At 36.2% G+C, this 16,348-nt stretch overlaps 1 protein-coding gene across 1 annotated transcript; it reads left to right on the top strand.

Moving 5' to 3' along the window:
• Positions 1-674: 674 nt before the first annotated feature.
• Positions 675-15,993, top strand: LOC104909289 (limbin-like). The gene is made up of 6 exons (XM_010710409.2): positions 675-776; positions 3,067-3,391; positions 5,998-6,237; positions 7,708-7,883; positions 13,019-13,178; positions 13,739-15,993. The coding sequence occupies exons 2-6, from the start codon at positions 3,119-3,121 to the stop codon at positions 14,228-14,230; spliced, it is 1,341 nt and encodes a 446-aa protein (XP_010708711.1). The 5' UTR covers positions 675-776; positions 3,067-3,118; the 3' UTR covers positions 14,231-15,993.
• The last annotated feature ends 355 nt before the right edge of the window (positions 15,994-16,348 follow it).

The following is a 16,348-nucleotide window of genomic DNA, read 5'->3' as shown; positions in this document are numbered from 1 at the left end:
AGGAAACAAACCACATCTGTAGCTGAATACCATTGATTCCTGTTACATTTGAGTTGGTTTTCTTTGCTTACCAGCACAGGAAGGTAGTGTTTTGAGTCAAGTCATATGATTCCTTGTGTCTGACATGCAGGATTTCCCTCTGTCCATCTTCACTTCTCTGAAGCATAACAAGACACCATGGACAGTAATACTTCTTTCTTGTCCTCCTTTTCCCTTCCTTGCTACAGCTCCACTGCCATGGGGCTGCAGTCTCCTCTGGATGCTGTAGCAGTGTGAGTGCTACTAACTGGGTACCATTTGCAGATGATAGATGAGGGGCTTTTTTGTTTTGGTGAAAAAAATATCACCAAAGGGAAGTTCACTTGATGTTTCTCTCCCCTTTAGAATTAGAAAATTGTATGAGAGTAATTCTTATCTTTATGAACTCCATGTTAATTTTAAAAATGTGTCTAAAAGCCATTAGTTCATTTTAGGACTGTTACATTCAGCAGCTATTAATTATCCTGTTGTAAAATTCCCTCTGTGACCTCTAATTTGGATAATAAAACTTAAAGACACAATTATTTTATAGTTAATTAGAGGTTTCCTGTGTGTGTATTTGTTTTGTTCTAATTAACTATGCTTGTTTCTTCCCTGACACTAGTTGCTTTCCTGTATTCTATTATTAGGTCCGTGGATGACATTGGACTCTCTCTCTCTGTTTCTCTGTGTTTGGCATATGGGATTTTCACCTCCCAGATTTCTCTGACAGATCTTTAAACCTTCTTCCTCTTCAAGTGAGTTAAAAATCTTTACACTTGCTGTTTGCAGCTTCATTTTCTGTCTGTTCACTTTTCCTTTCCACTCCCCTTTTGTACCACCTATCTTCTGTCCTATCCTTACGCTTTCTCTTCATGCTTTGCCCAAAAGAAGCTTTGATCTTTTTCATCAACAGGTTGACATCTGCTAACTCTATTTCACTGGCTTTCATGTTTCTGTTGTGTTGAATATGCGCAGGAAGAGATGCAAGACCTTTTAAGCATCAATTGCTTGAAGAGTGCAGAGTGTTTAAAGCAACTTATTAAATCTACTTTGGTCTAAGAATGCAGACTGTCAGGTTATGATTTTTTTCTTCTGAGTAACACGAAGCATTGCTCATTTAATCTGGTTGATTGTAAGCATTGTTCTCCTTGGGGACTTGTGTCTGAAAGCATTTGTTGTATTCTATGTAGAGGATTCTTTTTTTGTGCTGACTGCTTGTGTCAAAGACTTTCAAAAGTAGGTTAATGCCAAGAACTGCCTATTGATGTCTAAAATGCAGCTTGCTAAGGATCAGGGTACCTTCAAACCTAGATGCACCTCTCATTGGTGTGAGAGCTTGAGGCAAGGTCCACGTGGTCGGCTTGATTTGCTCCTGCAGCCTGCTTGGAGGAGGCTGATCAGAAGCAGAGCACTTCATATAAGGTATAAGGTACATTTCAGATTTTTATAGACAGAATCTTTCTTCAGCTGCCACTAAAAAGTGACCACTGTATGCCAGGATGTGACTTGCGAGAGCTGTGGCTTACAATTACTTTTTATTCTTGTTATTACCCCTAAATTGGTGGAACAATTCATGTGCTTCTTCTGCTCCATTGTATTCTTAATAAATATGCTGTCAGGAAAGTAGAAGGTGAGACTTGCAGGTTACATGCAGTCATGATCTTAAAAGCCTCACTTATCATCAAGTGAGTGATAAGGTAAACTATATCTTCTGCTTTTGGCATTAGGATCTTGAGGAGCAGAGTTAAATCAGGTACCATAGTTCTTCCTGTAGGGCAGCATGAAAGTCTTACTCAGAACGCAGTCAGGTGTAGTCTGGAATGACTTGCAGTAAAAAGAAATAAATGCTGTGGGAAAATTAAGGGAAAGATAACCTTAAGATAACAGAAAGTTTTGTGGTGGTGTTTGGTTTTGATTTCTGTTGTTGGATCACTGCTGAAGACTATAAAACCAGTGGATAGATTAGGTGGATTAGGAGTAGCTTAACCTTTGTTCCAAGCATTGATGGAAGAAAGTCTGCATTTGTTGTTAAGAGGTTAATGTTGTGTTACAAGCTGTCTATCAAAGTGGTAAACTGTGAGGTGTTGCCCTTTAGTGACAGTTAAGGAATTGAAATCTTTCATGTTTCAATGAGAAAGGGTTGTAAGATGCTGTGAGCACCATTTGGCTGCAGAATAAATAAAAACAATAATTTAGCTTAACTGCAAAAAAAAGAATGGATGGCTTTTGGCTTTCAAAAGTGTATTTGTTAGATTTTGTAGACTTTTTTAAAAGGTTCTTAATCTACATGGAAGCAGACAGAGCTGTATTTTCATCTAAATTGGCATGTGAGGGCAAAAAATACCTTCTTATCTGAATTGGTAAAGCTACAGAAATTACCATAGATAAGTCCTATATGAAATGAGAGTAATTGTCATTCCAGTTTAATTAGCTCTAAAGATAATTGGGACTGTATTTATATGTAACATAGCATCTATGGCATTTTGTTTAACAAAAATTAAACTGTCTTTTCTAGAACTTTATTACTCTTATTGAAAGAGATATATTCACTTTTTCAGCTTTTTTTTTTTTTTTTTCCATCAGCACATAATCAAACCTTTCCCCTATACCCTGCAGAGAATACAAAAGAGTAATGCATTAATATGGATGGCAACTTACAGTCTGTTCTGTTGCTCACTTCATCCACATTGGGTGCTTACCAGCACAGTTTTGTTATCGTTCTCAGTTTTGTTTTTGTAGAATGTTTTTTTTTCTCTTTTAAAATGAGGAAATGTTTTGCATTCCAAAGAAAACAATTACCTTTTCTTCCTCTAAAACAGAAGTGTATGAATATATATCTTTCATTGAAGTTAATGTAGTAGAAATCAGTTCACTCTACTTTTAAATAAATGAGTACTGTCATGATTGGTAAAATCATACGCTGATGTATTCCTGCACTTCTCTCACTACCATTCTCATTTACACAGCATTCAATGAGTTTAGATATCCTTGTTTTATGATAGCAATTTCATGAGATGTGAAACAGTCTTGATGATCTCTCTACAGCTTGGAAGTTGCCAGTCTGACTCGGGCAGATGCTGATCTGGAGGCATATCGGATGCAGATCTGTAAAGAAGTGATTGTTATGATGATGAAGAACATGGTTTTAAGTCACAGTCTCATTCCACATGTGGAGAAGAGGATGAGTTCAGTTTTCAAAAAGCAGTTCCTTACAATGGAGAGAGAGTTTCAGGAAGAGTACGAAAGAAAGGTTGTGGCTTTAACAGCTGAATGTAATCTGGAAACAAGGAAGAAGATGGAGGCTCAACGCCAGAAGGAGAGAGCTGCAAATGAAGAGGCTGAAGAGTTAATGAAGAAAGTGAGTGAAATGGTAAGTCTTGTATAGAATGGAGAAACTTTGCATGATGTAGTTTTATGTAGATGGTTTCTCTTTTGCAGTAGGATGGCTGAGTTGCTCTCTTAGAGGACTCCGCAAATTAGATGTTTTCAAAAGATCAGATTTAATGAGAGTGGGTACTAGCAAGAAACAGTTTTGCTTTACCAGGAAAATGAAATTATCTTGAGAATCTGTGACACCTGAAAACAAAAGGCCACCACTATCTTGATTTATTTTTTGCTTGCATAGTTGCTTACCCTTGCAAATTAGTTCATCATTATTTATTATTTTGTACTGCAGTAGTTCTAAGAATTCTAGGAAAGAAAGTATTTTACACATTCAGAGTAGAATCATAAACCTACTCTGCGTCATAAAACGTACAGTACAGATAAAATTTCTCCAATATTCATATTTTGAAGATAATGAAAATACATTAGCCATCTCCACCAAGGACTGTTTTCTTCTAAACCAAATGAAGGCAACTAGAGCAGTCTATATTTAAAGCAGAGCAGGGAGTGAAATTTTCTTGAAAATAGCCTCTCAGTAACAGTGGGATAAATAATGTTAAAATGAATATGATTCTTTTCAAATTTAGGGTCTCTCTGTAAGTAAAATCTTAGTGCTTATGCCCAATACTTTCGATCAGAGATTTCTGACTGAACGGCTGTTATTGCCTGGGATTTCATAGGTAGTCATTTCAGGAAGTAGAGCTGAAGTCATCTGTCCTCCATTTCAGTGTCCCTGATACGAAATCATGCTCAGTTCTTCCACATCTTCTTTCAAATGTAGTGAATTTTACAGTAAAACTGATTATTATTTTTTTTCCTTTTTAATTCACGTCTGGAGAGAATTCTGGTAATTTCTGAGTGTTTCACCTCTGTAACCTTAAAATGCTAAAATATTCAAGTTAATGTTTCATGCTTGTCTAAGTTCATAACTCAAATTGAAGAGGATGACTTGGTGGGAAGAAATAGCACCTTTTGTGATTTACCAGTGGTGCTTTGGTTCTGGAGCACATGTGGGTGCGTGGGTATTGGATGTGGCACTTCTGAATTTCCAGCTGTCTTTGGATAAGTTGTTTTTAGTAATAGATTCTCTTAGACCTTTATACATGCCTGTGTCTGCTATCATTATAGACATTTCCTAAGTTTTTGGCATTCTGTAAAAACACTTGATTTATTTTTCTGTTTGCATAACATGTACCTATAATTGTGAAGGACTTCCGTAGCAATTTGTGGTAACAACTTAGAGAAAAGCGTTTTGCTGAGGGTTTTCTGGTGAAGTACCCTCAACATGCTGAGGCTCTGGAAGAACTTTGATTTCAAATTATTCAGAGTTCAGTTTTTGAATTTTTACTAACATGCATTCAGTCCAGCAGATTTTATTTGCACAAAATACATTGCTGCTCTTTCAGTCTTGTTTATATTAGAAATCCCAAACAGTAGCAGTCATTAAAAGAATTAAGACCAATACAATTATTGTCCTTATCCATCTATGATCTACTTATATTCTGTTATCCGACTTTCAGTCTCCTAAGATCCTGGCAGTAGTTTTGCTTTTTGAAAGAGAACGGTAAAACCCAGCAGAATCTATGAAAGAATGTGGTTGTTTTTTGTTTTTTTTTTTACTTGCCATGGAACTTGGTCCAAGAGGACATGCTGGAGAATTAGGGATGTCTCACACTTGAACTCCTGCCAGTGGGTGACATCAGAGATACAGCGGTGACAAGCATATGTAGCAAAAGCTTCTTCATCCTTTTTGGTCAAAACAGAGAATGGATATTCCTTGCTTTTAGATTAATTGTTCGTTGCCTACAGTGAATCACTTGGGAATAAGGGGTGAGCTTATGGAGGCTCAGTGCAGAGGATAGTTCTCTCAATATGAATAGTATGAAATACAGAACAAGACTCACATAACACTTTGATAGCTCTGCTGACATAAGAAGTATCCTTTGCTCTTTAGGACATGCATGTTTTGATTCTAAAATGAGTTTATGCCATCTGAGATTAAAACTGCGAATATGTAAATCTTACTGGCGAGCTATGAGAAAGTATTTCTTGCAAAGAAGCTTTTAAATTAATTGCTATTTAATTCTGCTCCATTGTTGTAACTCTAAAGTGGTTCTATTGGATTAATTTGTAGAAACTGATAGATAAAGTAGGTCACTGATAATAAAAACTTCCAAAGATTTGCAGTGTAATAGGTTTTTTTCTAATTTGTATCTGTTTTTAGATGTCTGTGAGTGTTTTCTGACTTATGTCTGTTCAATTTTAATATGATTTCAAGATTGCTGAATGTAAGAAATTAATTTCATATATATATAATGTTGAATCTCATGAAGTTGGTTTACCTTCAAGAATGCTTCTCAGTTCTAATAATGCCTTGGAGGTGTCATTTGGGTTATAAACTGACTGTTGTACAGTCCATCATTCCAGCAGATAAACATGGGAAGTGTACACAGATTCAGTATTAGCCTTCTTCAAACCTGAAATGATAGTAATCAGAGTGTGCATAAGATGCACATGAGCTACTAACTTCAATGCTTAAAAATATGTTGAATGCTGAATTTATTCAGTTAGTTATTATTCTCTTCTCTGCAGCCTGCTGTAGAATACAGAAGTCTTCTGGATAGACTTCACAGTCTGGAGCAGGACCATCTGAAGAGGTTCCTTCTGGTAAAGCAGGAGGAATATTTTGCAAAGGCTTATAGACAACTAACTGTTTCCCAAAGAAAGGAGCTCCATAACATCTTCTTTACAGAGATAACAAATGCTACTTTCAAAGGAGAACTGAAACTGGAAATAGCAAAATCATTAGTAGAAGATTACTCTAAAATACAGGTAATAGGACAACTGTTCTCTTCTTAAGATGATGACAGAATACAAAACCCATAGTAACTTTTGTAAAATGTTTCAGGAAGCATGTGCACTTGTGCCTAAAACGTATTACCAACATATTATCACTTTTATAATGGATTTTCATAGGAATAACATTTAAAAGTATATTACCATTACTATGTACGTTTAGATATCTATACAACTGTATATGAATGCATTTGCACAGACTTTTTCTACGACAGTGAATTAGATGTATTTGCTACAATATTATTTGCTAAGTACTTGACTTCTGTTTTCATGGGTAATATTTTCAAAGTGCCCAAATTTTTAAAGCTAGTCTTTACTGCTCGAAGAAAATAAGACTAAGAGGTCACCTATGTCATGCAGAAGAAATAAGGCTGAAAACGTATCTACACTATACATGGGGAGATTGTGATATACAAATCTGAAGTTCTGCAGTGAGTATTTTGGGTCTCCGCATAGCTCCTGAAGGCTGTCTTAATAGAGTTCTGTCCTTGAGCCCTTTCCCAAAGTGTGGACTGTGAGCAGATTTGTGTTCATGCAGCAAGCTTCTGGTTCCAAGTCTGCCCTAGGTGATGTTAATGGGGCCCTCTGCCTCTGACAGAAATGTCAGGGTGCATTACAACAGCATAGTTTGTGTCCTTAAAGGACTTATTACTCTGTGTTGGAAATTAGTGTTCTGGATTCTAAAAACTCTTGTTCTTCTGCCTTTTTCTGGAAGAATGAGTGTTGGGATCCTAGACGTTGAAGTTTTGGAGGTTACAAAGCAATATCTGAAAAGTAAGTGTTAAAAGATAAGGTCTACTTGTAAAACTAGGTGCATTGTCAATGCTTTGTACAAAAAAGCAGCACATGGGTCACTAAAAGATGTACATGCTGTAAGAACTTCTCCAAAAGTTAGCTAAGCAACCATAAATGATACAGCAAGTGAAAGAAATCCTTAACATGTTGGTTTTGCTACTTGAACATGGGTGACCTAAGTATTAGAAGTTGTCTTAGATACCTGATGCTAGCCGAATGTGTGCTAGAGACCATCCTGTACACACCTTTGGTGTCTACCGCAGCCATTTGTAGACTTAAACCCTTCCTATTCCAAATTGTTGAAAGCAGAAACTTCTGAGCCAGCCTGTGTACAGCTAGGGTGGCTTTTCCCACGCTGTGCTGGACACGTGGGAGATGTATCCTTGTCTTTGAAGTCAATTTAGGAGAGTACACACAAAATAGAGGTATTCATACCAAAGGCTCTGCATGTTATTTTCTTTTGATGAAATAATGCTAATAATTCAACATGATCTCCAGACTTAAGTTTGTATGAGGTTACTGGTTTTTTCATTTGTAAAAGCTTTTTAACTTCTCTCTGTTGAGGAGCAAGTCTGACCTGATACCCTTAGGTGTTAGTTGAAATTAACATTACATCTAATTAGATATGTTTGTTCACATTCTTTCCTGTAGGGAGACATTGAAGAGCTAATGGATTTTTTGCAAGCTAGCAAGAAGTATCATCTGAACAGAAGATTTGCTTACAGAGAATATCTTATAAGAAAGATACAGTTAAGGGATTCTCAGGCCTCTGCTCTTATAAATGCAGCAGCAACTCAGATATTGAATCTCATTAATAAGATGGAAAGGTAAATGCCTCAGCTATTTTTTTGGTGTCTATCTTGGTGTTTATGTTTCCTAGCCAGAAAGGTGCATAAAAATATATGTGGCAGTTGAGCTTATTCTAATATTTTGTAACTGATACCAGTGTCAATTGGCTGAAAAACAATCCAGCACTTCTGCTACAGTCCTGTGTATGCATCTTAATTTGTGTGTTTCAGATGTCTGCATTGGTATTATTCACTGGCATCATATGGGCATGCATTAAGGGAACAAGTTTAACATAGGTAATGCAACACCAGCCTTTTGGCATCAGTGGCAAGAGTCAAACTGGAGAGATGTATCAGACTTTACCTTGTGTATTCTCTTTCATGATATTGACTTACATTAAAAGTAATTTAATATTAGAAAGCAGGAAGTCTGTCCAAAACCAAAAGATTGCATCTGTTGAGATGGTACACTAACTTATTTAATTCGTGTAACCTTTGCTTACTCATCCTGTTTACTGACATGCTGAGTTCAGCCTCAAGATTTGTTGATCAGAGAGCGGTTCTTCCCATATGCTTACACTGCTTTGCCTATTTTGCTAAAATCTGCAGCTGTGTGGCTCTAAGACAAAAATAAATCTCTTGGCATAGGAAATAGAACTCAGGCACATCTTCCACAGAAAGTTCCTTTCCATCAGTTCATGCCACTTTTCAAAAACATATTATGCAAGAAATGTTTTCACAGATGTCATTGTGTGAAAAGCCTTAATGAGAAACTCATCTGTATAACCACTGCATCCTTGGATCAAATCATTGCAATAACAACTGGGACTTCTCAAGCTGAATAGGTTCCACTCAGTGTTCAATGCTTGTTACTGCGCTTAATAGTCAGAAAAATCAGCAACAGAATGAAGAAAAGACATGTAGTATTAGTAAGACCTAGTGGATTTCATCTCCAAAAATATAATAGGAGGGATGATTGTACACACACATACAAAAAATACCCTTCCCCCAAAATGCCAACAGCTTCTTCCCTCTTAAAGCATAATTTCCAAGATGAAAAATTAACTCTGTAATGCTCCTCTTTCAAACTTCTCAGACTGGCAGACAAAGGAAATGTATCCATAGTTCTAGATGACATTTGTAGAGAATAAATCCCATCTCACTTTCTGAGTGTAGAACTAGTTATTTTCCTGTAATTTCCCATATCTGCTGGGTCACAAATTCCATTCAAGCAAATTTTGGCCAAATTCCATTCTAAAGAACAAATTACAGAATGTAGTGATTTAAATTTTTTGCTAGTTATTTTTTTTCCTACAAGCAAACTGAAATAACTAGTATAAGCCCAGAGGAAGTTATAATCTGTGCTAGGCAGGCTTGAATTTCAGTTTTTACCTCTAAACTGATTTAAGGTATATTTAAAAATTTGGGAGTTAAAATTTGAGCAAGCATAGTTTGGTTTGATGAGCTGCTACTTTAAATTTTTGTCCATAATATCCTCTTATTTTTCGAATTACTGTTTCAACTGCTCGTCTAAATGTAAATACAGGTCTATCTTGATTTCTTGTGTCTAGCTTTGGTAATGGGCCTGAAACTTACAGTTAGAAATGGAATTCTAAAATGTAGAACTATTTATCTTGAGTTGAGAAACCAATGTATTACAAACTAACAGATTCAGAAATAAATATAACAACAAATAAGTTGTATGGGTAGAGACCATGATAGAATATACAAAATTTATCAGAGAGCAAGGCAGTTCAAAATAGACATGAAAATGATTATTTGTAGCCTGAAATTTTTTTTTGTTTGTTTTGTTTTGTTGTTGTTGTTTTTAAATTCCAACTCTAATGATACATTTTCAGAGGTGTCTGGGCTCTTCATGTTTTCCCTTGAAGAGTCAGTGAGTCAAAAGGCAACTGGAGAAAGTATTTAGCCCAGTGTTGTTCTGAGTATACACAACAGTGCAGAGCTCTTGATATTTTTGAACTGCAGCAGCTGTAACATTGCATTGTTCTTGTGCAAATATCTGCACTTTCAAAGAAGTTTTCTTGCTTCTCAAAAATCCTCACATTTTAATATCTACAAGCATTCATCGTGAATTGTGTTTTTTGAAGCAAAGTGTTGCTTTGATCTTTTCTTACAGAGATAATCAAAGCATCTTGTGTTGTCCTTCTGAATATTCTTCATTTACGTGGGCCTTGTTATAACCTAAGCAGTTTTCCACACAGTGTCATGCTGAACCTTTCAGGAAGAAGGTGCTGGAAAGTGAATATCTCCAGTAGTAATGCAACAGCACTAAGCTTTCTCATGATTTCTTACAGCCTTTTCTGCATGTAGCTCTTTTCTGTATTTAGCTTTTACAGCCTTGAATTATTTACCTCAGTTATTAACGGTAGTATGCCAGCTTGGCAGGTGAAATCCTAAAATAGCTGAAGTGCAGTAACGTGGACATCATCATGCAGGTTCTCTCCATACAGTCTGTTTTGAGACAACCTCCATATACAGCTTTTCTGATTGATCTCTTCTGCTCCAGTGACTCTCTTCTCTAGCTTCCATGAAACAGTCCTTTGCTGGGGTACAGCTTTCATTAGGCAGTTCTCTATTACATCTAATACAACCTACTACTTTTTACTTTTAGTACTCTTCACATTTTTCTCTAAACCTTTAGGCTTTCACTGTGTACAGAGAAATCAAGGTTTTTTTCCAATTGACCTATGATGTGTGCTTTTCATGGGCCCACACTGTGTCTCTGTACCTTCCAAGACACTCATTGCACTTGCATGAATCTTCCTGTAAACCCCTCTGTCATTACTCTAGTATTCTCCTTCATTAACGTTCTCCTTGTACAAAAACATTAAACGTGTGTCTGCACATTTTCTCAGTGTCTGGTATGCTGAGACCAAACATATCATACAGTCTTATACTGTTTCACTGTCTTTCTCCTCTCCTTTTATTTTGTATTTCAGTTCACAGTCCTTTGGGAACAGGATGTCTTTCACTTCTAATACCAACTGTTTTTACTCTGTATTTGTATGGAACTAGAAATGAAGTTTTCTTAGAAGACAGAGCCTCCTAGGAACTACCATAATACCGATTAATAGAAGTTACTGTTTAAACTCCTATAGACCTCTGTAATGGCAGGAGTTTTGCCCACTATCTTATTATTTGGGATTTTTAAGTAGATTCCAAATGAATAGATCATCAAATGCAGTTTGAGATACAGTCATACGGATCTCTAAATAATCAACAACCCTAAATTGAAATAATGTAGACTTTTTTTTTTAATCCTAAGATGAATCATCTTCTTCCAGTCATTCTATGTTGCATGTCTGTTTTGAAATTTTTCATTTGCAGGATGATTCCAGCACATCTATCTTTTTCTATTGCAGCTCTTTCCACTGCTCTAGACAGGGATTTTAATTGGGTGGAGTAAGACTCGGTTTATTTCTTCAATACGAGATAGGCTGAAAGTGTTAAAAATAATACGTGGTTATTATCTTACCATAATAAATCTACTTTTGATGCAATAATCTTTTGCCTTGGGCTTGATCAGAAAGGAAGCATGAGATCTATCAAATACAGATACGAAACTTGGTGCTCTTGGGTCCATAATGATTTGCTTGGACATAACACTGAGCTTTATTTACTTTCAAGGCAAAAATGACTTTGCCAGAATGTATGAGAATGGTGAATTGCTCTCAAGTTGCTGAGAGGTGTTTTAATCCTCCTTACAGCGGATTAGAAACATGCAGTAGACACTGGAAGAAACCTCTGTAAAAGGATGCATTCTCTGGTTGACATAACTGTGAGAATGCAGATCTGAGTTTCTTTCTAGCACAGTCAGTACATGGAGGTTATTTTGTGGCTTGCTCAGATACCTGCAGATGCATGAGCTCTAGGTGGAGAGGTGAGAGTTGTGGAATTTGGACACCACGTTTATAATGAGGTAACTGCAATCAAGTTAAAACTTTATATTCTGCTTCACTTATTTTAGCTTGTATTTTGAAGATTATACTTAGAATAAGGCTGCAACAGTATGAACAAATCCTAATAAAACAGAATGAGACCCAATACATGGAGAAGGTTATAATGGTAGATTGCTGTGTTTAGCCACTACTGTAGCTTATCAAATCTGCTAGGTATCATGCAGGAACAGAGACCTGGAAGACCAACATATAAAGACCAACATACCAAATTTTTCAAAATTGTATTGAACCCAAGCTTTGTATGTAATATTGATATGGGAAGAGGGGATTTGGAAGTTAAACCAGGAAATGTTTGGACAACATCCAGATTCAGCTTTGGAAGTGGTGCTTTCTGCTCCAAATTTCATTTAACCTTTTCAGCACCACTTCAAATCTCCAGTGTACTTAATATGAAATAATACTGCCCAGCAGACTGGCCTGACTTAAGACAGTCTGCATTAGGATGTTCTTCCATTCTTCTGTTGTTTGAGAAAGATTTGGGAAATTTCTATTGTAGATAGTGTAAATAGGACAGCAGACAATTTTAGAAATTAAATTTGAGTGTATAGGAAGAGAGTTTTTATAACTATTAAACTGTTCGTATTTTGCTTAGTCTTTAATGTTAAATAGGATAGCAACTGCGGGTAGATCTAAACTCCAGTGTGAAATAACTGTGTGCCTAAGCCTGAGGATTTGCTCTGTCATAGTATTGTATTTCGCTGTTTGAAATCTTTTTCTTATTTAAATGCAATAAGAAAGCTGAATTTAAGTTATTTGATTACATTACATCCTTAAAAGAGAAAATTGCTTCTAATGAGAAGGAAATATAAAAGACATCTAGAGTTGCATCCCAGTGGCATTAAATGAAAAATGTAAATATTATGAATAATATATAAGGTTTGAAATGTCTCATTTGAATATTACTTACATTACTAAATGATATGTAATTGGTTTTGCATTTACCTTCCCTTCCTTCTTCCCATTCCTTCTTCATACTCTGCCCTCACAAACTGCCTTGATTCTGCATTCATCTTTAAGATTAGGGTTATCTTTCTATTATCTGCTTGTTCATTTAAGAATTATGTTACTGCTAAAAAAACAAAGATCTTTGAGCCTGCTTTGTTGAGCCTTGTTACTGTACTAATTGCTTTAAATATCCTTTTGCTCATAAGAATTTGGGGTAAGAGGTTTCAAACACCATTATTATTACAGAGCGGGTCATCTACATGAAAGTCATTTGGAAATGCTGCTGGACCGAGCTGAGGCTGAAATTAATTCTGTTAAACAAAAATTCGATCATGATTTAAAACAAGAAAAGCAAAAGCTTCATCAGAAACTCATTACCAAGCGAAAGTGGAAAATGTTGCAAAAGGTAATTATTTTCAGTCGATTTATTTTTCCAGGGCTTAACGTGAAGGAAAAATTGAATGTGTTGAAAAGTAAGATATAGTTCTTAGGATGGAGGTCAGCCAAAACAGAGATGAAAATAAATGTCCATTGTTATTTGCTGTGTATGATCATGTATTGTACTGTGTTTATTATTCAGTAATTAACAGCTGTTACTTAAAAAAAAAAAAAAAAGCCTGCAAGAAATTAATGTAAGTGAAGAAACTCATGAAGCCCATTTGCTTAGTCTACTTGTGCATTGTTACAGTTTTATCTTTTCGGGATTGGATCAAACCACATGATCATACATTTCTTTAGATCCTAGCCTTTCTGTCTAACAATAATTCAAACAATCTCAGGCCTGCTTGGTGCACATAAAGCCATCGTGTTGCATACTGAGTAGATCTCCACACACTGAAAAGCAGTTTTGAGAACACTGAAAAGCAGAATTTTTGTTTTGCTATAATATGCATGTTTAACAAGCTTAAATTTGAGAGCTGTTTCTTCTCTTAATTTTGTTCCTCTTTTTGGCAAATGAATCTGCAGAAAGAGCAACGGAAGGAGCAGTTGTCCGCAAGGAACTCCTTCAAAACCTCAAGGGAGATCACTGACTACCTGAGCCACTGGAAAACTCTTCTGAGTGATCATGCCATTGAATTTGAAGAACTTACTGAAAAGCTGGATAATGAAGGCAGTGAAGAGCTGAGAGACCTTATATTTAATCTGACAGAGAAAACTGTTGAAGAACTTAAACTTGTTCAATATGGAGTATTTGTGCAAGAGCTGATAAAGCTCAGTGTGCCAAAGATGTTCCTGCTGGAAGTTGTGGAGGAGCATAAAAAAGAGATCATTGTTAAACACGAACACCTTGAAAGGGAAGAACGTGAAAAGAGCACGGCTGCTGAAGAGTTGCTTCAGCTCACCAGGCAGAAACTAAGCAAAGAGCTGGAAAATAGTCTTTCACAACAAAGAAAATTAAGAAGCTGGGAACAATCAGTATTCATGCAAGTATCTCTCTCTTTTCTTCTGTTTTTCTAATTAGTAATAAACTAGTAGCTGACATAACTGTCTGGTTGTAATTGTTAATGACCAATTCTCTGTCATGCACCTGGGAACTGATTTCTCACAAATGCTCAACCCCTGCAGATCCAGCAGCATGAGCTGACAGCCTCTACAGTCTAACTCTTCAGTGGAATTTCCAGGAAACAGTGTTTTCAAAACCAAAAAAGTGCAGTGCTATTTTTATACTTCAGTTCACTCTGTGTAGGGTGTCACTTGTGTGTCTTTCATTATTGTTCTCAGTCCCTTCTCAGAGATCCAGTACTTTGCAAATGTCATTTAGTATGTCAGGCCTATTTATCCCTACAATCGATTTTTATATATCCCTTCCAGCCACAAGTCAAGCTTTATCCATCATGTGCTCATTTATGCTCTACAACAGTATTTCTACTTATTTCATAAATGCCCAGCATAGTACGTGACCCCCCCCGGTTCTTGAGCTCCATCCATCAGACTTGGTTAATTTGCCCTGCTGATAAAGTGCTGCTGGTACCGAGGCCCCAAGGCAGAGTGGCATCATGGCATGCAACACAGGTGATGCTGCAGAAATTTGCTGACTTCAGGCATGTCCTCTGGCCATTGCTTTATGCTGTGATGTGATCTTGTGGAGGTAGAAAGGTGCGAGGCCATGCTACCTCCACTGGGAGACCTTAGGAAGGGAGGGACCCTGACTGTAGCCAAGAGAAAAGAAAGCACACGCAGTGTTGTGCAGCAATTTCCTTGATAAGTTTGCAGCACTCTTAAGCATTGGTCTTTCAAGTTCATTTTTGACTTAGTTGTTTTATTACTTGAATGTTTACAGTACTGTATTTCTTATACAATGTTCTTAACAACAAACTTGGTTAGAGACATAGGAACAGAATTGTAGCTTTAGAGGAAACCACTGGAACAGGTGATGTGTGGAGCCTAAGGAACAAGCACACGGAATGTGAGAAATCAAACAGAAAAAAATGCATCAGTTAAACTTTCTGCTTACTACCTCTTATATGAATAAAAGAGATTTGCTTGGGTGTTTTTGTCCAGGCAGCATGTCTCTTAAGTTTGTCTGCTGTACAGGCAAGACAAGGCAAGAAACCTTGTCCACTGCATGTTTGCTTTGTTAAAGTATAAAATCCATTTGCATCTTGGTTTAGCTCTGTTTTCAAGGCCCTTGCATTTTATTCAGCATTTTAAATACTTTTTTTGTAAGCCATTTTGGTGTATCTTCCAGCTTATCTTATTATCTCAGAATATATTACTGAGAACAGACCTGCCTTGTGAGCAGGAAAGGAGATTGTATGACCCAGCAGGTCTTTCATTTCCTAATTTTCGATTCCAAGGTAATTATGTTCCAGTCTACAGCATTGCCTGTTACATTTGTTAGATGCTATCTTTATTTACAGCAATAGTAAGCTGCCTGCTTTTTCTAGTAAAATATGGGCAAATGCATACGAAAACTTCAGCATTTATGCAACTGTTCTATCAAAAGGCCCTTACAATCTATCATTGACTTTTTCTTAATCCAGTGGCTGTTGATTTTGGTTATTTCAGTCACAGATACCAGCTCTTACATTTGCGTGCTCATCTGCCATATAATTTTCACAATTATTTTGAGTGATACCTTTTCCTTTTATTGCTTATTGAAGAGACAGTGAGTCAGTCCAAAGTTTGTGAGGGTCATTAATGCTGAAAGTTTTTTTTAAATATGGGCTTTACAAAATTGTGATTTACAGACTTTATGGATTTTCCTCTGTTGAAGGGGTAAGACAGCAAGAGGAATAGAATACTGTAAGTGCTTATTTGGTGTAATATTCCCTTAATTATTTTATATATATATATATTTAATAAATGAGCAATACTCTTATTGAAAATGTTTTAATTAACAATTAAATGTACTTTTAATTAATGATTAAGTGTACTTTGATGAATCACTAAACAGGAATGGAATCAGCATTTCTAAACCCAGAAATATTTCAGTAGAACTGTGAGTTTCTGTAAGCCTGTGTTACGTTGATTAAAAGCATCAGGCTTAATAGGACTCGCAGGAAAATAACATTTTAAAAGAAAATACTTAAAAAAATAATATATATATATATATATATATTCTCTTCATACTTT

The sequence above is a fragment of the Meleagris gallopavo genome, chromosome 4 (assembly GCF_000146605.3).
Source record: "Meleagris gallopavo isolate NT-WF06-2002-E0010 breed Aviagen turkey brand Nicholas breeding stock chromosome 4, Turkey_5.1, whole genome shotgun sequence".
NCBI lineage: Eukaryota > Metazoa > Chordata > Aves > Galliformes > Phasianidae > Meleagris > Meleagris gallopavo.
The sequence above is the reverse complement of the archived record's forward strand: the minus strand, read 5'-3'. Positions and strand labels throughout refer to the sequence as shown.

Excerpts from the sequence above, each read along its gene's own strand:
- LOC104909289 (XM_010710409.2), top strand. The coding sequence starts at position 3,119 with ATGCAGATCTGTAAAGAAGTGATTGTTATGATGATGAAGAACATGGTT. Across the intron at positions 3,392-5,997 it reads TGAAGAAAGTGAGTGAAATG|CCTGCTGTAGAATACAGAAG; the intron begins GTAAGTCTTGTA and ends TCTTCTCTGCAG. Across the intron at positions 7,884-13,018 it reads CTCATTAATAAGATGGAAAG|AGCGGGTCATCTACATGAAA; the intron begins GTAAATGCCTCA and ends TTATTATTACAG.